At 41.1% G+C, this 24,873-nt stretch overlaps 1 protein-coding gene across 2 annotated transcripts in view; it reads left to right on the plus strand.

Moving 5' to 3' along the window:
• Lonrf3 (LON peptidase N-terminal domain and ring finger 3) overlaps window positions 1-24,873 on the plus strand; it is a 38,500-nt gene that overhangs the window by 7,780 nt on the left and 5,847 nt on the right. Inside the window, exons 4-11 of one of the 2 annotated variants that reach the window (XM_006541404.1) lie at window positions 3,383-3,538; window positions 5,486-5,729; window positions 6,505-6,595; window positions 14,865-14,979; window positions 17,705-17,826; window positions 19,909-20,067; window positions 21,349-21,511; window positions 22,469-22,618. In XM_006541404.1, coding sequence (XP_006541467.1) covers window positions 3,383-3,538; window positions 5,486-5,729; window positions 6,505-6,595; window positions 14,865-14,979; window positions 17,705-17,826; window positions 19,909-20,067; window positions 21,349-21,511; window positions 22,469-22,618 — 1,200 coding nt within the window. The remainder of the gene's footprint in view (window positions 1-3,382; window positions 3,539-5,485; window positions 5,730-6,504; window positions 6,596-14,864; window positions 14,980-17,704; window positions 17,827-19,908; window positions 20,068-21,348; window positions 21,512-22,468; window positions 22,619-24,873) is intronic. The other variant, NM_028894.1, reaches the window with a different exon arrangement.

Raw genomic sequence — 24,873 nt, forward strand, 5'->3', positions numbered from 1 at the left:
TTTGGCTGGGGAGGGGTGGAAAAAAGTAGGCAAGAGACAGGATTTGTCTCTGAAGACTCTAGAAGGGAATATTTAGCAAAACTAATAAAGTTGACAGAGGCTGGACTCTAGCAAGAAATTTCCTGTCTGGAAAAAAAATGACCTGATTTGTGTGTGTGTGTGTGTGGGGGGGGTAAGATTTTATTGAAAGGGGTGTGGATCAAGCAGAATTATTAGCCATGGGCCTTTCTTAAAACTTAAGTGTAGTCAGTCCATAGTATAACATTAGCTGAGCATTCCACTTAGTTCCCATAACTCACTGTTATTTCTCTAGATGAGAAATCTGAGGCTCAGTGACTTTCTTGAGGCCACCTGCTTCTTTGCTTTTATTTTGCCTTCAGGTGGCCCCAGAGGTTCTGGTATCATCAGTTGAACTAACCTCACTCCAGTTTGCTTTTATAGATAGGCTGTTGTCATTTCTATACCTGCCTGATGAAAGGCACGGCATTGTGTGAAACTCTGGAGACCCAAGGAAGCCTAAGTGCCTATTGGAACTTACAAGCTTTTTTTTTCTTTTTTTTTTTCTTTTTTTGGTTAAGATGAATGCCAGGCAATACAAGTGAATGTGTACTTACAAGAAGTATTATAAAATTCTGAAATTAATGTAACAATTTGGAGGCAAATTTCTGCTGAATGTGATGAAGCTATAGCAGCCATTTAAACATACTGAGAGGCTTCGACTGTGTGTATTCACTGGATTATTCTAGTTTTAGGGCTAAACATTTGAAAACTAGTCCACATGCACTGGGTATTAATAAGCCTTCTCATAACCCACAGCCCTGTGATTTATTTTAAACTACAGATTTTCTTTCTTAACCCAGTTGGGCCTTTCTATGGCTAAAGTTAGAGCAGAATTGACTTTTCATTCATATGGAATGATTATTCTCACTGAAAGTTGACCCTAACTTTTGTTTTCCAAAGACATTGAAAAGGCCTACAGAGAGATCTTAGGCAGTAAAGCTAAGAAGAGAACTGCTATGTTATTTCTGCCTTGTTTCCTTTGATTTTGGCTCCTGGCCGCCTTTTCTTCATATTACCTTGTGTCTTTTCGACCTTGTTCTTGGGTGCTATATGGCCCCCTCCAGGTAGACTGTCTCAGAAGTGGATATATTCTTTTTGGTCCTTGAGTAGGATTTCTGATAATCAGTTCAATTCCTGGGGAGTGTTGTGCACTAAATGATTATATGTATGACCCTGGGCACTAGGTGTGTCTTCCAACCTTTGTCAGTTTATATCTGGAAAATAGGGTTTTAGCACTGCAAGGGGACATAAACATCTCATTGAGGATGAGAGGCACCTGAGTTCTAGGCTTCTTCTTGATCCCTTGGATGTATAAATGCCAACATCATTTCCATGAATATGTTGTATATTTGCTAAGCACTTATCGCTGGCTGGAGAGAAAGACTTATTCTGTGACACACTTCTCGTGCAAAGTAAGATGGTATAGTTTAAGGTTTGGTATTCTCTTCTATAGAGGCAGGAAAAGGCAGATGACATCAGAGAGATGGGAGTACTGGGGCAAGGCAGCACTTGAGCAGAACTTGGAATACTGAGTAGGGCTTGGATGTATGGAAAGTGCTGATAGATACAGAAAGGAGCATCATGAAGAAACCTCAGAGGACAAGCAGAAGAGTAAACCCACCTTTGAATTTAGCATTCTTGCAAAGTCTCTTGATAAATGAACACTTCGGACTATGGAGACTGAATAACAGTGTGGGGCATTTTTAGTGGCTTTCCAAACATGGCAGGGTCTTCTAAGTGATAAACATTTGAGTATGTTTTGGAAGTTCAGTGATCTCTTTCTTGTTGTATTATGCACGTACACACACAGGATAGATCTATGGATGGATACATGCATGCATGCATACATACATACATACTTACATAAAATCCCTAACCCCTAATGGCTTAGGGGAGAGTGGAAACAAGAATGTAAATAGCTAATGGTGTAACCTGCACCCAAATGCTTATCTCTGACCCCTAGACCCTTTTGTTCTCTCTTCTCCCTTGCCAGTGTATCCAATTGCAAGGGAACCTGCCTGACCCTAGGTACTTGAACTTAAAATCTAGAAATCTCTGAAGAGATGACTGGGATGAGGAAGAGGCTAGAAGTGGGAGAGGAAGTTTGAGCTCTGCTTTCTTAACACTTCATTGCTCAGATCCCCAACCCTGAAGGAATTAAAGGTCCAGGGGTGACAATGTGGACAAGGAGAGCAAAATGGAAAAACAGAAAAGCAGCAGCAAACAATGTAGATTGGTTGACTTCTCAGCCCATCGAGTTGTTACGGATTTGACTCTGTATTCTTCCTAGTTTGCTTTTCCTTTGCTGTGATAAACACCATTACCAAAAGCAACTTGGGAAACAGAGTTAATTTTCCTTACACATCCCAGGTCACAGTCTATCACTGATTGAAGTCAGGGCAGGAACTCAAAGCAGGAGCCTGGAGACAGGAACTCAAACAGAGGAATCTGCTTACTGGCTTGTGTCTCAGCATCACAATCAGTCACCTTTCTTGTACACACTGGCACCACCTGCCCAGGGTTGGCACGACCCACACTGTGCTGGTACTTCCTACATTAATCATTAATCAAGAAAATACCCAAACATATTTGCCTACAGGCCAATCTGATACAGACATTTTCTTATGTACCCTTTCCTCAGGATGACCTAGTTTAAAAAAAAAAAACACCTAATACATGAGGTATCTATTCTGACTTCACCTCTATGTTTCCTTCAATTAAGATAGATTTTAAAGCCCCATTGCAGACATTTCTGCAGAATGGTGGCACCATCGAGGTGACTATGAATAATGTAGGCATCTGTCATGCCTTCTCAAAACCCTGATTCCTGGCTCATACTTCAGACCTGGGGAGATTGAAGCTGGACCCATGGACCTGACACTTTCATAAGCTCCTGGGTGATTCTTTTTGAAAAAGATGTATTTTACTTTTTCAATATGTGTATATGTTTGAGTCTGTGTATTGGGTGTCTGTACATGAGGACTGGTACCCCTGGCCATCAGAGGTTTCAGATATGCTGGAGCTGGAATGACAGGTGGATGTGAGGCACTCTACATGTGTGCTGGGAATCAAACTCGGCTCCTCTGCGAGAACAGTATGTGCTCTTAATGACTAAGCAATCTTTCTTTCCCCCTGTTCCTAAATGAGTCTGTGTGTTTATGCAACAACCTCTCCTTAGTGTGTCTAGGGACATGGCTCCAAGGCTTCCTCATTAGAGTTTTGCCTTGCAAGCTGTGCTCTCTGGTTCCCCATCCCTCCCCCTGCACCTTAGTCTAGCACCTGTAGAAACTTGAGTAGTGAAGTCTTCTGTTTTATGTCACAGCTTCTCTTTAGTTTCTTTTCACCATCAGTCCCGGGGGAGTCTCAGGAACATTCTCCCGATATCCTGAAGCTGTTGGCACCTCACCCTAGATTAAAGGAACACGTAGAGTCAATGGCTACTGAAGGCACCAGCCATAATCTACCAAAGTTGTCACAGGTAAAACTCAACTCACCCAGCTCGCTCATGATGCTTCATTTGGCTCTTTTGTGGGCACACGACAAGTGAGCCCTACCTCTCCTACTTTGGTTCCTGAGGGAAAAAGAAAGATGGAGTTGATAATGGCTGTGTCCTTTGCTTAAAAACTACAACTGGGAATTTCAGGCATGGTCCAAAAGTTTATGAATTTATTATATTTGTAGTCTTGGTCAGATTGAGAAAATAGAGAAATTTGATAGAAATATAAAGAGATTGGCCCACTTCCCCTAAAGCCCTATAACTGGGGTGTGCTTATTGACTCTGTCTTGGTCCAATCCGGAAAATAGATTTGATACAACTATAAAGAGATTGGCCTACTTCTGAAAGCCTTTAACTGGGACTTTAGCTTTGGGGAAGATGCTGATGGCCTTTGAGTACCAGTGAGATCCTTGTGCAACGTTGATTCCATTTGGGGACCAAATGGAGAGAATTTCTTGCTCTTGCACTATACCTTACACGTAAGTAGGCTTCTTATGCACATCTATAGCAAAGTAGAGCACGAGAGCTGAGTTGAGAAGGATGACAAAAAAAAAGGAACAGAGAGATGGGCTTCAGGTGCTGGCCTTTCTAGCACAGGGTAAGTGGGCAGAAGTTGGGGTTCAGAAGACCAGACTTGAAGCAAAGTTTAACACTGAATACCTGGGCACCTTTGGGGAGTTGTTTCTTCTCCATTTGTGCCTGAAGTTCCTCACTTGTATCTAAGCCCTGGATGTTCACATCTTCCCAGTCTCTGCCCCTGCTCTAGAGAAGGAATAGAATGCAAGGTAGCTGACTTTTCTTGGTGATGGCAGAACTCAGAATATCTCTTGAAATCAGAGAGCCCCCAGTGGTCATTAGTACAGGACTAAGACAGCGAACACTAGACCAGAGGACCTGGAGTGGGGACTTCTACTTGCAACTCAGTCTGAAATGAAGGAAATAGAACCTCTGCCTTTCCACTGTGAGCAGACCAGGCAACAGCGAATGCATTTCCACCAAAACTTTGCTTGGCAAGGCCTTGTCCTGTGTGGACAGTACTCTGGGCTCACAGAAAATCAAAACTGTAGTATTGGGGATTTTTTTTTTAAGTTCTTGAAACCATCTGAACACCCAGGGATACAGGCTAAGAAACATCGCATCCTTTCCTCTGCTCTTCGTTGTTTCCTCTCACCTGTGTCCACTGCGACTTTTGGCAGGGCTTAGAGGGGAAACAACCTTTTGCTGTCAAATATGGATGTGGGTTATAGAGAAGGTTCTCCAGAGCAATGGGAATAAACACATTTTCGGGATTATTTTAGGTTGCATTTTCAAATATCCTTTTCCTAGATGAAATTCTGTAAAAGCTTAGAGACAGACTATTAGACCAAATTATTTTTGTCTTCTCTTTAGACTTTTCACAGAAAATGGAGCAAACAGACTAAATAATCTTTTTATGAAAAATAAAAAAACCATATAGCTCTGGAGCATGAGTTACTTCGGCAGGCTTGTACAGAGCTGGCCTAAAGTCCTCTGAAAGATGTCTATGAATGACAGTCAGGGTGAGGGGAAGTAACCAGTAACAGGATATCCCCTCACTGAGTGCTTTGCCTTCCTTACAGACCACTGGGGAATGCTTTGGCTAGGAGGGAAGAGTGATGCTTCCCTTGTAGTTCCCCCTTCACCCCTGCTCAGCCAACTTGTCCTTCCATGTGCCTGTTGTCCTTGTTTAGAGAAGTTCTCCTAACTCTACTGAAGCTAGGCATGTCTTTGACATAGATAAGATGTCACCGATAAGCCTCAAGGCTGTCCCTCCGTTGAGTTGCGTAGCCACTGTGTATTCAGGAGTGAGGATCAGAGCTATGTTTCTCTTTGTCCCCTCAGGGTAAGACTATTGGAGGACCAATCTTGGTCCCAAGCAGCTTCTGATCTCTGGGTTTTTGCTTCACCTAGGAGAATCTGGAGCTTCCCCATTGTTCTAATCAGGAGGGAGCAGCAGCTGCAGAAGAGAGCAGCAGCCTAGCAAATTCCGCTCAAGGAAAGGTGAGTAGTAAAGAAGACAGAAAGAAAGATCAGGAAGGAGAGGACCGGGATGCTGCCTCCGTCAGGACCGGCAAATGCCAGGAAAAGAAGAGAAATCGTTGCCAAATCGAAACCCAAGAAGACACAGAATTGCCTAATAAAGTCTCCAAACAAGGTACTAATTCTACCCAGGAAGAAAGTATCATAATGCAGATGACTGGGCTCGCTGACCTATGTAGTTACACTCTCTGGGGACCCCTCTAGTTCAGAGTATATGGCCTAGCTCTGGCATTTACCAACTATGAAATCCCAGGGGTTGCTGTGACGGTTCTTTGAGAGTGTATTGGTAACTATCATACTGAAAGTACTATGTGATATAATGTGATATAGCTCTGTTATAGTGTAATATAGATCATCCATAGTCAGGACATCTGGTCAAGCACCCGATCAATCAAGGGATGACATCTCATGCTTTTCCATCATGTCACTTTCCTCCAGGATAACCACTTCCTGCCTCATCCCAGTTGTGGGAATGTAGGATGGCAGAGGTGTGCTCAGGTCTCGTTCGGTTGTGCCCTGAGAAGCAGCAGCTACAGCTTCATATCTTTCCAAGAGAGGTTGGCAGTGCCAAGACTGATCTCAGCTTTGAAGACCTGGCTCAGTCCAGGGAGTTACCACCACCGCTGCTGCTGCTGCTGCTGTGCCTACTGAATTTGAATGACCTTAGCCAGGAGCTCCTAGTCTTGGACTTCTCTGTCTATGGGCCCTGCTAAAATGCCTCTGGGAGCGCACTTCAGGGAACCCTACTGGCAATTGCTCAGGCAGCCACTAAATTAAACTCTGGGGGAGATTGAGATTGAAAACCAGAAAGACATTTTTCCCCCAGAAGTATTGTCTGTAAAAATAAAACGAGTTGCTCCATCCCTGATTTACTGTTTCCTAAATCACAGATTTTCCTGCTGAGCAGGGAGCCAAACCAGATCTCAGTAATCCACTTGGATCCTTTGATGCATCTGACCTTGAATGCTCACTGTGTATGAGGTATGTGATGTGGGCCAGCACTTGACTGCCTAGTATTTCCTGCTCTTTAGTAGCTGGACCTTTCTGCTGGTGACTTAACTACTGAGTTGGTTAGTATGTAAAATCATGGCACTGATGAAATGTAAACCACATTGTCACATGAGAGAGCTGGTGTCCAAGCTTACAAACTGTGTTCTTTACAGCCTTAGATCTCAATTTAAAGAGACATGGAAAGTGGCAAGGCAATACACCTTTCAAAGGTCAAAAATGGATGGGCCACGTGTTGAATATGCCTACTATTTGGTCTTCATTAGATTTGATTTTGTTATATATGACTGTACTGAAACAAGACATATATTTTCCAGCTTCCCATAATCCCATTGTTTTATACCAGCCTGTCTTACATTATTGTTTGAGCCTTAGAGTTTTTTGAACTTGTAACACTGAATCTAAACTACTAAGTTAAGAACTCAATGCTCAAGGGTTAATGTAGATCCCACAAGCATTTTCTTTGAAAGCCAAATAGAAGCCTAAATTGATTTGTGTTTATGCTATCTGATGAACAGTACATGTAACAGATACTTGGTCAAGTATTTTCCTTGCAGCTAGTATGTGATCTCTACTTTCTCGGGTCTCTGAAGAGCAGTTTATCCAGATATCCCACTTCAAAAACAAATAAAAGTTTATTTCATTTCATAGCTGTGATTTAGTGGCTAAGAGAAGAGGCTCTGAAGTCAATGTTTGAACCCTAGCTCTTTTGACCTACAGACTCTGGTCCTAGAGCAAATAACGTTTGCTACCATGATTTGTTTTTTTAGTAAAGGACAGTGGAATCAACTCCATCAGTTGTGACGGTTAATTAAGAAAAATTATTTAATGTTTAGAGTAGTGACTGGAAAACAGTAAGTACTCAAAAAAAATTTAACTAATTTTTTTCTTCCTACTCATTGGTCTTTAATGTTAGATCCAGGGACCTCAGAAGAAACTCTATGTATACATTCGAATAGATGCATGAATTCATTGAAGCAATATGTAAAGTGTGCATATGTATGGGTGGATGTGTTTCTAAGATAGAAGCATACTGCTTGCATTAGATTCTCAAATGTGCTGATTTTTCTCCAAAAGCATTAAGACGGAACTTAAATACTTGAACAAATGTTTGCCTGCCTTTTGAGAGCACTTACTCTTCTGTTATCTGTCATGTGTAAGTCATTATATTCTGAATGACATTTTTGGTCATGTGAATAAGAACAAGGCAACTATTATGCGATATAGACTCTTCTTAGGAAAAATATATGTATATATGTTCGCGCATATATATGTATACATATATATATATACACATGTGTACATATATACATACACACACATACATTCTTGGGTCTAGGGGAATAGTTCAGTGGCACAGCACTATTCATGAGATTCTGGATTCATTAACCATTATTATCACAACAACAACAATAGTAAAATAATAGTATATAAAAAATCTGTAGTAGCAAAATTTGTTCACAAGCATATAAAAGTCTCACACAACTCAGAAGACACAGCATAGATGCAGTCAAATTAAGCTTCACACATCCTGTCAGTAGTCTGTTTAAGTGGTGTGGACAAGAATGGAATGAACAACAGTACCAGATCCTTTTTACTGCCTCACCCAGACCCTCACTACAGAGTGGCAAGCGCATCATGCTAAAGCCAAGGTATGAGATAGCAAAAACCTGCTTTCAAGCAGAGAATGGGCCCTGCAGCCACCACACCAGCTCTGTGTCTCTAAAGCCTGTGATAGGCGCTGTGAATTCCATTTAATTTAGCTTACTCAGAAAGAGCAGGTCTTTGTTCTGCTTAACCCTCCTTAACACTCCTGCCAAAATCCAGGCGACACAAAATCAAACATCCTGTTTGTATTTTCTCTGTGGAATAAAAATCCTGAGGTTGAAATTCCTTTGTTCCTCTTCCTTTTCTTTTCCTCTTTCATCTTCTTTGTCCGTAATCACAAGGGACTTTGTAGAAGAGTTAGGAATTTGCTCCAAGAAATAAACACACAGAGGATAAGCACCCCTTCTAGTTTGCACCCTCTGAGCTTAAAAACCATTGTGGCCCCTTGTTCCATATTTGGCCAGAGTAGATGTTATGGAGGCTACTAAATTATAGCTAGACTTTCACTACCTTCTGGTGTAAGAAACCTGATCTAAAGCTCTTTACATTTCAGCCCTTGAGAAGAAACATGTAGCTTCCCTTCCAACAGGATTTGTCTGTTAAGTTACACATCAGTTCTTGAAGGAGTGAATTTGTTTGCCTGTATTTTTCTTGTCTTGAAAGTTTCTTTTCCCACTTGTAGCTATTGCTGTTTTCTCTGTGGTTGTCCTTAGGTTTTGTTTTGGCCCTCCTGTGTCTTTAGAAGAGAGGTTTTGTACTTGGTTACTTTTCTTGTTGCTGTGACTAAATATTTGACCAGAAGCAATTTAAAGGAAGAAATGTTTGTTCTGGCTTACCATTGGAGGGGATCATTGTCTCATGGTGAGCAAGACATAGCAGCAGGTGGGAGGAAATGTGGCTGTGAGCTCCAGGGTCCTGCTGCTCGAAATGATTTCACAACATACAGGAGACACAGAGTAGTGAATGTTGGCGCTCAACTCACATTCTCCTTTTTTGAGTTCTATCAGATCCCAGCCCATGACATGGTGCAGCCCACAGTTAAGATGTGTCTTTGCACTTCAAATTAATCTAGATAATGTCTCTCAGGCGTACTCAGAGGTTAACCCGAGCTTCAGTTGAGGAAATGCCTCCATGAGATCCAGCTGTAAGGCATTTTCTCAATTAGTGATCAAGGGAGGAGATCCCCTTGTGGGTGGGACCATCTCTGGGCTGGTAGTCTTGGGTTCTATAAGGGAGGAGGCTGAGAAAGCCAGGGGAAGGAAGCCAGTAAAGAACATCCCTCCATGGCCTCTGCATCAGCTCCTGGTTCCTGACCTGCCTGAGTTCCAGTCCTGACTTCCTTGGTGATGAACAGCAGTATGGAAGTGTAAGCCGAATAAACCCTTTCCTCCCCAACTGCTTCTTGGTCATGATGTTTGTGCAGGAATAGAAACCCTGACTGAGACAGGTGTCAAATTGACAATTGATATTAATCATCACAGAGGCTAAGACTTCAGGTAATTTCAAGTCGCCTGGCCATGAAATTAGACATTTGTACCACCTGTACAAGTTTGTAGACTGAAATCTAAGCCTGTGGTGTTGTCCTGGAAGAGAGAAGTTAGACAGACCATGAATGTATATATTTTGATTCTAGAGAGCAAATTGATTGGTTTGTAAGTTTCACAGAGAAAGGGTAGAAAGTGTGACTGGAACCAGGTATAGTGGCTCACATTGTAATCCTAGCACTAGGGATGGAGATGTAGGAAGATTAGGAGTTCAAGGTCATCCTTGGCTACACAAAGAGTTTAAGGTCATCTTGGGCTACATGCGGCCTTTTTTTTTTTTTTTTTTTTTTTTTTAATGGAGGAGTAATTGGAGAATACACCTATGTTTTTTTTTTTTCAGTCTCCAAGTTCCCATTGCTAAATTGGAAGAATTCCATTCAAGGAAGTCTTCCCTTAATCTCAACACCTTAGAACCCTGCCCTGCAGTCACTGGAGGCAGGAAATCCTCCTTTAGTTTTACCTGGTATACATCACCGGAGCCATTGGAGCTCATCAATGGAAAGCAATACCTTTGGGATAATAAGATCTTTTGAAATTAGAAGTGAGAATATTTGCTACCTGAGCTTGTTATCCAATGGCCCAGTGACATTGGTGACAAGTAAAAGGATCAGCTTTATATATAATCTAGTTATAGCTCCCTAAGTCACTGGGTATTAAGGCAGTTTACTTTTCTTTCTTTCTCTCTTTCCCTCCCCCTTCTTTCTCCCCCTTTGCTATAATCTGATTGCAAAACAACACAATGCAAGGATGTCACTGGTGGAGAAAGATAGCTCTTTCTAGATAAGGCAGGCATTTTATCTGGACTGACATCTAACTGAAGGCATTTATTCTTACTATTGTTTACCCCATCACTCTGATAATGTGAAATGCTTTCTTGTGAGACAAGCTGGCCCTGCTCTGATTTAAAAATGTCTCCCCAAAGTGTTTTCAAAATCCCTATCTTAAATGGGTAAAGGACAGACATTCCAGTTTATACCTCTATCATCATAGGTAAGAGTCTTTTTGTTTATCTTTCTAGAGTCAGAAAGAAGGGAGAGTATCAGAAAGGGAAGGAGAAAAGTGTATGTGGACGTGTGTACATCTACAGATGGATCACTGGCTGGCTGGCTCGCTGGAATGTATTTGAATGTGTGGATACAATATAGTCCTGGCTATCTTGTAGAGTAAAGGAGGAAGAGTAGCTGGAAAGTCAGACTTGATTATATATTCCAAACTTTCTGCCTACTAGCTAGTAGTGTAATCTTGGGCATGTTATCTCATCTGTTTGAGTTTTAATTTCCTTAGCAGTAAAATAGAGTTACTCACAATTACCATTTATTAATATATAAAGTTAATTTTAATGAAAAATAGCATTGCATACAGCCAGAAATATAGTAATATAAATGTATGTGTGTATGTATGTATGTATGTATATAAACACATATACATATATATCTTTGATGGGAGCAAAAACCAAAGAGCACATGGCTCTGCGTTAGGAAGGCAACCTCTGGAAGGGGTGGCAGGACTTCTCCCCATAAACATTATATTGGGTGGAATAAGGAGTCTGGGATCCCAGTTGCAGGGAAGAAAAGCTTTGTGTACAAATGAATGTGCACCTGGGAGTGTTGCGGCTGCTGCTCCAAATTCCTGCCTGTGCACATAGGGAACACTGGAGGGAGAGGGTTAAAGACAGGCACAGCCAGGAGAAAAGCAGTTTTTGTACTTAAACCCTGCTAGGGAATAGCAAGGCACATCATCCTATCTACCTACCCTTCAGTATCTTGGTGATAGTTAGGAGGTACAGGATGTAAAAACAGGGAAACGTGTGTGTGTGTGTGTGTGTGTGTGTGTGTGTGTGTGTTAGTTAGGAGGTACAGGATGTAAAAATCAGGGAAACTTGTATATATACATATACATATATATTGTTAAAGGTACAATATGCTCAATTATGAAGTTCTCGAGAAAAAGTGTTTTGTATATTAGTAGTAGATAACATATTAATCATCATCCTTATATGTATAACCAAATAATATGTTAAAGCATTCAGATAAGCTGAATAGTATATGTCTGTAACACTAATACTCAGAAGTTTAAAACAGGTTAATTAGGAGTTACAGGCCAGCCTGAGCTACAGAGTAAGAACTTGCCCCTGAAAAACACCCAGGGCAAGGAATCTAGGGGAGGTAATACATTCTTCTATTTCTAGTACTTGAGAAACTGAGGCAAGAAGTTTGCCAGGGATATGAGGCTAATCTGGCTTGCTGCATAGCAAGACCTTATCTTTAAAGAAAATTGGCCATGTGGTTTGGTGATAGAATACTTTTCTCACATGTGTAAGGCTTTGGGTTTGATTTAACACACACACACAGGAGGGCGGGAAGAGAGAGAGAAAGAGAAACAAAATAGATGCACAGAATTCAAGTAGTAAAAAAATAATTGTTCTGGATTGGCCTTTGTGATCTTTGATCACCTCAGTGGTTCCTGAATCAGCTCTGAAATCATACTTTAGAAACACATTCTTGTTGTAAAATATATATGTTCTGTAGAAAATATTGTAAAGAGCCATGTTTCCACTTGGTTTCCAAAGTGAGATATCAGCAGGACCCCAGCAGTTGTCCATATGCCTTTTTGCAATCAGGACCATTACTCCTGTGGTGATTTCAGTGAAATGTCCCCCATTGTCTCAGTTGGTGGCACTGTTTGGAGAGGCATAAGAGGTATGGTCTTGGTGGAGGAAGTGCATCTCTGGGTGCAGGCTTTGAGGTTTCAAAGACTTCTATGATCCCCAGATCACTTTCTCTGTTGCTTGCTTGAGGTTTGAGAAGTGAGCTCTCAGCTTCAAGCTCCAGCCACTTTGTCACCTACTATCCTTGCAGGACCTTAACCCTCTGGAACTGTAAAGCTCAAATAAACTCTCTCCTATAGAATTGCCTTGGTCATGATGCTCTCTCACAGCAATATAAAAGTAACTAATACAACCCCAAAACTTCTATCTTGAGTTCGATTTTGTTCCTCATAGTTTTACCATGTAAATATGCAGCTGTAAATGGTATCAGCTGGTTTGGCCTAAGTCCTAAAACTCAGGTAGAATCCAGTGATTGGTTTTGTTTTGTTTTGTTGTTTTTATTTACATGAACATGTAAGCAAAGTTTGTTCATTTTCATTAGCATATAGCATCCCATTGTGTGAGTATTCCAGTCTCTTTAGTCTATTGTAGAGGGATGCTTGAGTTAGCTCTAGTTTGGAATACCATGGATGGCCACTATTTCTGCAAGTGCCACTGTATGCCTGTTTTTCTACTAGACATTTTGTTTCTCTTACTGCTTTAGATATTTCTTTTCTTAGAAGCTCTAGGTATGTTTTAAATACAAGCCTTTTCTTACCTGCATGTTGCAAAAATTCCCTCTTACTCCATAGCTTGCCCTTTCAGTGATGCTTTTAGATAAACTTAAATGAAACGTTCTTCATCTTATCCCAGTCAAAACTAACAATCTTTTCATTTATAGTGTTTCTTTGAGTTTTCTTTATCTTTATCTCTGTGTCATAAGTATGTTCTCTTATTTTATGTTCTGAAAGCTGTATTACTTTATTTTATTTTTGGCTTATTTTTCAGATCACCTGGAATTGATTGTTGTGTATGATGTAAAAGATGGTCCACTTTTATTTCCTCATACAGATAGCCATTATAACATTTATAGAAAATGCTATTTGTGCATTAAAAATACTCCCATGGCCCTGTTTTAAAATGCTTCATTTGTCATAAGTCAAGAATCCATGTCTGGGTCTATTCCTGAGCTTTCTATTCTGTTCCATGGATCTATTTGTCCTTATGTTAGTACACCCCGTTTTAATCACCGTGGCTTTATAATAACTTCTGATGCTTGGCGGAGCAAGTCCTCCCACATCCTTGTTCTTCAGATGTGTCTTGGCACTCAGCCCTTTGCATTTCCTTATTGCATTTAGAAATCAGCTTGCCAAGTTTTCCCCCAAACAAATCAACAAATAAAATAACACATTGCGATGTATTGAGATTCACCAGATGTTTATAGTTTTTTTAATTGATTTTTTTGAGAATTTCATATCTCAGTACTGTATTTACATAATTTTCACCTTTCTCCCTCCAACTCATAACTGTGTCCCTTCCTCCTCCTCCTTGAATCATTGACTTCTTCTTCTTCTTTTGATCTCTTTTTTAATTAAATATATGATATCATATAATGTGAGGCTGACAGTTTCTTCCTTTCAACTGAACACTCTTGGGAACTCAAAATAAGCTGATCAAGATTTGTCTCCCTTTTGTCTATACTCACCATCTTGTTAAATGTGAGCCCCACTTCTTAAGTCATCATTAGCTGACCCCTAACTCCTGATGCTGTTTCTGATGAGCTTCTCTTTATACAAAGTACATCTATGCATATCTGAATGTGCAGAACACTTTTCATTAAGGGTCCCCAGATTGCTTTAGAAACATCTTCCTTTCCCAAAGCAACTAAAATAAGATCTAATGGAAGTATGGTACATATTTTTATATGTAGGTAGATGTGCGAACATATTTAACTATTGATAGTGACTGAATTAACAATATTACTTATTACCACTGGGGAAGTTATCCATCCACACAAAAGGCAGACACCAACTGTTACTTAAATAAATAGAAGGTTCAAGGGTAGCAAACACAGAGTTTTTCTCCATAGTAACATTATGTACAGAGTCTGTGTGTATGCATGTGTGTACCTCTCTGTGTGTATCTGTGTGCTTACAATATAATCAGGTAAACAGGTTGGCTAAACAATTTTGTTTTATAATGGAATCTATTCAGACACTGAGCACTAATCTGAACTTTCTTGGACCAGACAGGAAAAGGCTAGAATTAATGTTACAAAATGATTTGGTTATGCCACAAAAAATTAGCAATGCTTCTTTCTATATGTAGCTCAGGAATAAAAAGAAAATGCTTTTCTGAGGTGTGACAACACAAAAGGAGTGCCCTCTCCCACAGGCTTTGACAAACAGTACTGTGAGAACTTAACTGCCAATGTCCCTGTCTGGGTTTTTTTTTTTTTTTTGATCTTATTATAGTTTTCTCCTATTCATTTCCTAAATTTCAGATTATTCTATGAGCCAGTCACAACACCTTGTGGACACACCTTTTGCTTGAAATGTCTTGAGAGATGCCTAGATCATAATGCAAAGTGTCCACTGTGCAAAGACGTTCTTTTACAGGTAAACCCTCTTTCTTCTTTGGTTGTGTTAGCTTATTTTGTATTAACACTGTGCTCAGCTGTATCCAAAGCCACTGTACTGTGCTTGACCAAAATATGCCACCCCCACCATCTGTTTATTTCTGCTGTCTCCTAGACATCCTTCCTCTCTCCACAAAGTCCTTCAGGAAAATGAGGCAACATCTAGCTTTTCAATAACTGTCAGTAATGAAGTTCATTTGTGTTAGAAGCAAAAACATGCAATAGATGATAAACACAAGGCTTGGTTCTGATCCCATTGTGGAACCTCGTAAACAATAATCTTGAGTGATTTTTTGCTTCCACTATCCTTGAACTAGATAGCTCTGACTTCTGCATATGATGTTTATTTGTGCTTCAAAGAGGTCGGCTGCTAAAGGCCCCTGCCACCACACCCTCAAAAACCCTCTCAGATCTTCAAGGTGGTCTTCTTTTTTACAGCTGCTCAGGAGCCACTGTTCTTACTAGCAGATACTTGACTGCTTGTAAAGCTCTGAGGACTTCAGATTCTTTAAAATGAACCCCACCAGCTTACATCTTCAAGTGGGTCTTATGGAGTTTCCTGTGGCGAAAGACAGGATTCTTGCTTTCCTTCCTTCAGAGACTTATCAATCTCAGCTTCCAACCAGTATTAATATTGCTTTGCACTAAAATACTTGAAGAGAGGTAGCAGAATAATAAATAATGCCACATTAGTTCTAGAGAATAGTGGTGCATGCTGTCTCACGATTTGGAAAGCTGAGATAGGAGCTCTGTGAGTTCAGGGTCTACCTAAGACACATAGAAAGACCTTGTCTCATGAATACAAGGGACTATATACAGGTTCCTATTGGGTCCATATAAGTATATGTTAAGACTTTAACTCTTGACAATAAGAAGATGGAATGAGCCCAACATCCAGGGTAGCCTTGAGGATGTGTATTGGGATTGGGAAACTGCTGAAGTCACAGCTTTCCTTTGATTAAAGAGGTGGGATTTGCAACCTGATTGTAGATTAAAAAAAAAATTCCATGGTCCTATTTAAATGAAACATCTATGTTGTGTTAACATGACAAAGTTCAGACCAACAGAAGGGAAAAAGTACCATATGCTCAGCCTCTGGAGTCTGGAGAAAAGCACTGTTACCATTTTAGAGGGTCTGCTTCCTGGAGTTTTGTTTTAGCATCACCAGAGGGGTCACTTTCCTCCTTAAATTGCCTACCTCTTAAGTCACTGCTTCTAAAGTCTGGGACTAGGCCTTTTTTTTTTGTTTGTTTTGTTTTGGTTTTTTTTTGTTTTTTGTTTTTTTTTTTTTTTGCCCCTGTTGCCAGTCAATGGCAGTAGCTGATAAGGCATCCTTTAGGCAGATGCTGTGGAGTCAGAAGAGACTCAGAGGCTAGAAGATATTCTCATCTATCTCTGTATTCATTCACGGCCGTACTTAACAAAGAGATAAATATTCTAGTCATGTTCATGGCAGAATAGACTCCTGGAGAAGAAAATGGTCTTAAAAGCAACAATTTGGTACTCAGGAGCTCCCTCTACTGGGCCCCACAGCAATCAATTCTCTGCAGATATTATTTATTTATTATTATTTGAGGAGTCCATATGAATACTGTATTTACTTCCTTTTCCCCTCCCACTCTCCATCCAACGCTGCTTGTGTTTCCCCACTCCCTACAAATTTTGAGACTTCTTATTCTTTAACTGTTGTTTCATGTATGGTGCATGTATAAATAAATAAATACAACTTCCTGAGTTCCTTTAGTGTTGCTCATATACATATGTTCTTAAGGCTCACCACTTGATATTGGATAACCAATTATGGGGCTTCTCCCTGGAGAGGAGTGATTCTTCCTAACTCAGTAGTCACTAGTTGCCTGTAGCTATTCAGCTAGGAGTAAGGCCTCAGGAGATTTCCTCCATCCTCCTTGACAAGTTTTCTGGTGTTGTCTCTTGTTAAGGTCTTGTTGAGGAAACTTTTAGGATTTCATGGGTACAAGGTTCCTGTCATTTACAAAGAAAGCCATCTCGAAGCACACACCTTGGTCCCCTGGCTCTTTCAATCTTTCTGCCCCCTCGTCTAGAATGTCCTGAGCTTTACAAGCAGGGGTTGTGTTGTAGTTGAATCAACTGGGGATGAGCACCACATAGTGAATTGCTCTCTGCATTTTCACAAAACCTGTACATGGCTGTTAGCATGTGTGTGCTATTTATTTTAACTAAAGACTTAAAGACTTGGAAATATCTAGGAGCCAGGCATTCGATTGGGATGGAGGTGGGGGCAGGACATGAAAGGATATATGAACATTGCCTTTTGGTTCCCTGAATCCTTTGACCAGAGTCTTTCAGCACTACCCAGAGAGAGCTTATAAACATAACAATAAAGAAAGCAAAAAGGAAATATGTTCCACCCCTCTTTAGTTCAAACATGAACATGATCTCAAATCCAAAGCTCTAGCTCATCTGTGAGATTTTCAAAAGTTTAATGCCATTATTTTCTTTGTTAAAATACTTTTTTCTAATTATAAAGGATCAATTGTATATTTTTAAAGAAAATCAAAACTCTTAACATCCAAAAGATACACACATTGTGGCTGTATTTGCTTGCAAATTTTGGGTCCAAATAACAACATTTCATGATTTGACTACTTATGTGGGCTACGTCCGAAGTTTTCTGTGTTCTTCTGTGACCTATATAATAGTTCATTACCTTGTCCCTCTTCTAGTGCTTGCCATCAAGAAAATATAGCAAAAATGTAATCCTGGAAGAACTCATAGCTACGTTCCTGCCAGAAGAATTCAAGGAACGAAAGAGGCTTTATGAAGAGGAAATGGAAGAGCTTTCTAAGTATGTATACTCTTGTCTGTATTTTCCATTTCATGCACACCAGCTCAGGAAAACTGTCACGTTTCTTACCAGCTCCTTACTCAAATGATATCATGTGAATAGTCTGAAATAACCATGGTTATTTACATATTTACAGTATGAAGTCAACAAGTGCTATAGACCACCCCTCCCATCCCCCTCAGAAGCAGTTAAACTTTTCCCAGCACGCTTCCAAAGAAGCTCATCAGCCACACCACAGAATCACCTGCTGCATCTCAGCACCAGTGAGCGCATAGTGTGAGGAGTGACTTGAGGAGCAGCTTAATTAGGAGACCACATGAAACAATTAGAAGATTCCTTGGAGTCCTTAAGCAGGTGATAGGGTGGTTAAAGAGTGGTGTGACGCAGGTGCACGCCCGGGGTTAAGACTCAGCTGCTTCAGTAAGTATGCTTTGTAGACCTAGATAAAATGCTCTTTCACCTCTCTGGGAGGAACTTGAAGAAGATAGCTCTTACATCATAGACTTGTTCTGAAGACCCAAAGAGTTTGTACATAGCAAGTACTGAATATGTGGCAATAGCACCTGTGCGTGTTTCCTCTGCCGCACACAGTGTTAGAGGCAAAAGGTCGGGATGAAGACATAATTACATCTTCAGGGGCTCTGCCTCTTGTGCACTTAGCAGAAAAAGCAGGAAATAATAGCAGCAGAAAAAGCAGGAAATAATAGCTAAGGCTGGCCTCGATGAGTGTTGCCCTCCTCCCTACTCTCCACAAGGGTGGATCATCACGGCATTCTGAAGGTGAACTGTTTCCTGAGGGGGGGGAAACTCTTCTGCTTATATGCCTCCTGGGAAGAGACCATGTTTGAACTGTGCACCCAGTTGGTTTGGATGTGCCTTTTGGCTCATATAATGTTTTCCTCAGAGACTAGAAATCTTTGTTTCTCACTGACTTTTTTTTTTTTTTTTTTTTTTTGGTTTTTCGAGATAGGGTTCCTCTGTATAGCCCTGGCTGTTCTGGAACTCACTTTGTAGACCAGGCTGGCCTCGAACTCAGAAATCCACCAGCCTCTACCTCTCCAGTGCTGGGATTAAAGGCGTGCACCACCACGCCTGGCTCATTGACTTTTATAGTGAAACTACCCTGTACATTTGTAGCTTTTTTCCCTGATTCTTTACTTAATCTTTAACCTTTCTCAGTCTTTTTCTCAGCTATCACTTAAGGTTGTACTACTGGAGCATTGTGAGGGCTCTTCTGTCATAAAGGCATCTCAGACCTATCCCCTTTTAAGATGGAGGCAGCTGGCAGCTGGCTATACATTTCTTGGCCCATTTAGGTGTAGTGTCCCTGTACTGGATTTATTACATAATTCAGAGGACCAGGATCTATGAAGAGCTGGCCCAGTAGGGGATTCCCAGTGGGCCATGTGCATGAATTTTCGAGGGTATCCATTGAAAAGCAGATTCCTGTATCCCAGTTCCAGAGTGAATGCATCAGTAGCTCTGGAGGCCCAGTCATCTAGGTTTAAGAGTTCCCCATTATTCTAATGTCCAAAAGCATTTGAGCATCACTGGAATACATTATTCTTGGCAGCCTATTGCTGGCTACTCCTCCTGGCTGAGTCTGCTCGGAATGATCTCTAAAGGCTTTGCAAATTAGAGCTGCATATAAGGACTTTGCAGGAGGTTTTCTACTGCTCCTCTGAAAGCTGGCACACGTAGACCATCAGTGCCCTTTATGCCTCAAGCAAAGGTGCCTCACCTGAATCTGTCCAGTTGGCCAGAGAAAGAGGTGAGGGGGTAACAGAGGGAGCGAAGGAAGGAAGAAGTAGCAGAGCTGTCATGCACAGTAAGTTTATAGAGAACTAATCAACAAATTTAGACTGTGTGATGACAGTTTAGGCTTCCAGCCTTGGCATAGTCTGCACTGGATCATAGGACTTGGCCTACAAGATGGGGTGCATTTCAGTGTTTTTCTATCGTCCGTTAAATCTTCGATGACTCCTTGTCTTTCTCCAAGGGAAACATATCATGACGTTTGACCAGTCTTTCTGTGTTCTGACCCCTTGGATTGAGATACATCTCATCTTCTATTCTTGACAGCTTAAATAAGAATGTCCCTATTTTCGTGTGCACCATGGCCTATCCCACCGTTCCTTGTCCCTTGCACATCTTTGAGCCTTGTTACCGCCTGATGATTCGGAGATGTATTGAGACAGGCACAAGACAGTTTGGCATGTGCCTTGGAGATCCTGTCAAAGGGTAAGTGAAGAGACCTAGACAGCAGGGAAGTTGGGTGGAGAGGTATTTATGCTTTACTTTGGAAACATCCTAGAGGTGGGATCAACAAGTCCATGAGGCAAGCTCAAAAAACACCAAGCATCTGTGAGGGTGAAAGTCTCTCTTGTGCCTGCATTACAGTATGAGAATCTCATTATTCTAGAGAACCCTAGAGGGAGGGAGTGTTTCATCCAGCAGGTGACATATATTAAAAAAAACTTGTCTTGTAGGCTTATGGCTGTAGCTCAGCCTGCCTACCAGTCACAAAGCCCTGAGATCAATGCTCAGCACTACATAAAGCAGAAGGGTATTGCACACCTACAATCCCAACTATAGGGAAGTAGAGGCAAGAGAATACAAGTTTTAAGGTCATTCTTGATTACCTATGAGGTTCAAGGACAGTTTGGAACACATGAAAGCCTGTCTCAGAAACAAACAACACAGATGAAACATGTTGTCTTGTTAAGAGTGTTAAGTCCTAGAGTTAAGCTACCCACTTTTACATGTGAGCAATGGCCTTGAAGTCTACTACTAAGATTCTGGCATTTGATAATAGTCATTGTTTGTATGGAGGATTAAATCCAGAGCCTTGCACATGCTAGGCAGGCACTCTACCACTAACCAAGCAGGTTTCATTTTATTTTGACACCAGGTACCACAAACTTGCCCGAGCAAGCCTCAAGTCTGAGATTCTCCTGTTAATAGCCTCTTTTGTATCTAGGACTATAACTGTGTACTATCATGTTCAGGATGTGATAAGGCCTTCTTGTGTCCTAACATGGTAGAAAGACAAAGTGACTTTTGGGCTAGCATTGGAAATGTAATTGAGGAAAATACATAATAAAAAAAAAAAGACAAAGTGAGAGACAGTGACCCCAACCTGCCTCTTAACAATGAATGTGCTCTTGCAGTAATTAATCCACACATGTGAGCAGACTTCTCATAGCCTGATCACTTCTTAAAAGCCCTGCCTTCTAACAGTGTTAAAATGACAATTAAATTTCAACACAAGCTTTGAGGAGGATAAACATTCAAGCCATAGCACTGGTACATAGTATGTGCTTAGCAAATGGTAGCAGTTATACCATTATGTTCAGGTCTCTTTTTTTCACTGATGTTTCCTATTGTGTAGCTGTGGTGGTAGATCTGGGCACAGAAATCCTGTAGTAATCAGCTCAATGTGTTAAGAATGGCTGGGGTCCAGGCCAAGAACAATAGAACTCACCAACAATCTACTTTCTTGACTTGATTCTCAATAAACAGGTTTGTAGAATATGGCTGCATCTTAGAGATCAGAAATGTCCAATTCTTTTCTGATGGCCGATCGGTGGTAGACAGCATAGGCAAGAGGCGCTTCAAAGTGCTCCATCAGGGTCAACGGGATGGCTACAACACTGCTGACATTGAATACATTGAAGATCAAAAGGTGAGGGTGGCCAGTGCCAAGAAACCTGGAAGCCAAATTATCAATGTAGCTTGGTATACAAAGATGATTGCAAAGTGGGCTCTCAGAATTGCCGTGAGACCTTGGGGTTTCTCATAAAATTGCTCCTGAGATAATGCTGCTGGACTGCTGCCCAATTGCACCCATAGTCTTCTCTTTCCCTGTTATTCTCCCTGCTTAGCCAAATTGTAGTTATGTTTAATGTTTGTCTAGACTAATCCCTGGACCCATTCCGCCTATGTTAGGTCTCTGCTGGGAACACCAAGGGCTCAATTTAGCATGGGGTCTACATATAAGTATTTTAACTATGGATTGATTTATATTGTCCAACTCATTTCTTCTGAGATTATTGATGATATATATAAATTTGCATCTTTAAAATGTGCAACCTGCCCAAGAGCACTCTTCCTAAATCAAAGTTGTTTGCCATCCCTTAAAGCAAAAATGGTCACATGTCCAATTAAGCCTTGCTTTTCTGAGCTAATGGGTAGATAAAGACATCAGGAACCCTATGTTCGATTATATTCCTTATGTAATGGATTAATATATGATAGTTGGATAAATGCATTTGACCTTGAAAACATACTGAGGCACACATATAGTAGTATCTGCCTTCCCAGTGAGTAGGAAAGAAATGAATATAAAAATGGAAGGAACAGAGGCATGCCTTAAACCAGCACGATGCGCCTTCAGCTGTGCCAGATCAAGCCTCTGTCTCTCTGCTTGCTGTTTGAGGCATCGTTCTCAAAGCTTTGCCTTCCTGCTTTCTCTGCCATATTGGTACACCAGGTGCTGGGTGTTCCATATCTTACACAAGAGATTGCCTGATGAGTGAAGGGGAGGCAGGTCAGATTCTCAGAAGAGAGTCAGGTGTTGAAAACAGTTCTAAGGCAGATTCAGGAGATGGTGATTGCTTCACTTTCATTCTGATGGTTTCAGGTTCAGGGAGATGATTGTGCTGAACTTATGGGGTTACACAACTGTGTGTATGAGCAAGCGTCATCATGGTTTCACTCGCTCAAAGCATCTCTGAAGAATCGGATACTAAATCACTTTGGTCCAATGCCAGAGAAGGACGAAGACCCCCAGGTATATAAAAATATCTACTTATGATATGTTGGCCCACCACGTGGGGCTGTCCAGGGTTTGTGATTAGATGGGTGTGTAGTTGTCATGCAGCAAGTCAAGTGCAGAATATGGTATGGTGTAGCTAGGGAGTGAGCATCATGAGTAAGGCCAAAAGGGTCTGAATTGAATGAACAAAGATAAATAGTAGGAACTTGGACCTAAGACAGATATTGAGAAATAAGTGAGACGAGAGGAAGGGAGCACAGATACCACCAACAAAACTATCGGTGGCAGTCCAGAGCCACACCATAGGAATGTTAGGGTGACAGAATCTATGCAAAGGCCAGGGACTAAGAGAGGTGATACCAAAGGTTACTACTTCCAGCCAGCTTCATGTCCCCACTGTTGCAGGAGCTGGGAGGTAGGGTCGCCTATCTTATAAGAACACAGCTGCATAAACCTTCCTGTCCATGGCCCTGCAAGTCTAGACCTTCCCTGTTTTCCCTAACCTGACCAGGTCCTAAGAAAACTGACCGCCAAGGACATAGTTTGTTAGGTTCTACTGGATTGTCTTCTGTGAGGACCAGCTTTCTGTGAGCTCAGGCTGCAGAAAGCCTTGCCTCTCTGCTTTCAATCAGGCAATGTTTGTGGGGGAATTCCAGTTTGGAGATTAGATGGCCTATGCAAATATATATTCTTAGTGCTGTAATCTGGCTATTCCATAGAATCACTCCTGTAACTTCTTTGATTTCTTTTTTAATGTATGCTTCCTGATTCTATCACTATAGAAAATTCATTATATATATATAATGCATTGCCTACCTTTCTAACTGTGACCTTGGGTAAATCCCTTCCCCTCTTTCAATTTTTCTCTAAAATCAGAAAGGATCATTAAAAATCTCTAAATTTCTTCCTCCTCTTACATTCTGAGACTCCAAAATGCCTCAGTTCCCTAATTGGCTGAGGTGTCTTGTTTCCCTCAGAGCACAGAGTGGTTTTTCCCCTTCCTGATACAGAGGCATCACTCCGATGTTCTAAAGAGAGCAAGGTCACCAAGTGCTTTCTGGTGATCCAGCTCTTGGCTGTTGTGACTCAAGAAGTCAGCATAACTCTGAACAAGGTCATGTTCAAGCTTAATGTTCCCCTTCACCTGCTGGGGAACATTCTCTCCCAGTCAGACAAAAGATAAAGATCAGCAGTGCTAACCACATCTTCCACAGGAGAAAACACAGATGCCTCCGTGTGATTCATAAGGCCTTAATGACATAGCAAGCTCAAATCATTTCCTTCCTTATTAGTTTTGCTATCGTGTTGCCTTGGTGGTGGCAGCAGCAGCAAAAACTCATCCAGCTTGCTCTAGCTAACCCTGTAGCCCCAAGCAGTTCCGCGAATAAGGATGTTGTACCTTAGTGGGAGGTTTCTTAGAAACAGCCAGAGTTAACATCAGCTTAAGTAGCTCTGTTGCTGATCCTGGGGAAATTCAAAGGATCAACCTGGTAGTGTCCACATGAAGCTAAAGATACAGAGAAGCCAAGAGTTCACAGACATTCAGGGAGTAACACATGGAACAATTTGGAGTGAAAGAACCCCATCCACGTGGAAGGAGTTAAATCAGCCACATGTGCTTCTCTACAAGCTGAAAGCTGACCTGCTTTGAAAGTTGTGGAAAGAAAACTCACTCGAGGTTTAGTAATAAATGTCTAAAACGTGTGCTAAGGACGCTTATGACCAAGAGAATTTTGGTGAAGGATTGATAAGGAGTGTGAAATGTCTTTTTAAAAGGAAAACCTGAGGGTTAACACAAATGTGTTTTCTAATTGGAATGTTTGCTGTTTTTTTTTTGAGACTGGAAATCATAGCTCTTGGTTACAGGGGAGAAGATAGCTATAGCTGTTAGTGACATGGTATATTTAGACTTCAGCCTTCCACCACATAAAAAACTGATGGGACTTAAAAGACATACTAAGCCCAGAGAGTCATAGGATTAAAGGCCCAATTTTAAATGGATCAGTCCAACGGACCTAACCAAACCCTGAGAAGTAAAAGGGACAAAGTGGTGGGTACTCCATCTCTTAAAATCAGACAGCCTAGCAGGGCGTGGTGGCACACGCCTTTAATACTAGCACTTGGGAGGCAGAGGCAGGTGGATTTCTGAGTTCAAGGCCAGCCTGTCTACAGAGTAAGTTCCAGGAGAAACCCTGTCTTGAAAACCAAAAAAAAAAAAAAAAAAAAAAAAAAAAAAAAAAAAGACAGCCTAGGGAGCATAGTGAATCTGT

Source organism: Mus musculus, chromosome X (assembly GCF_000001635.26).
Source record: "Mus musculus strain C57BL/6J chromosome X, GRCm38.p6 C57BL/6J".
NCBI classification, from domain to species: Eukaryota; Metazoa; Chordata; class Mammalia; order Rodentia; family Muridae; genus Mus; species Mus musculus.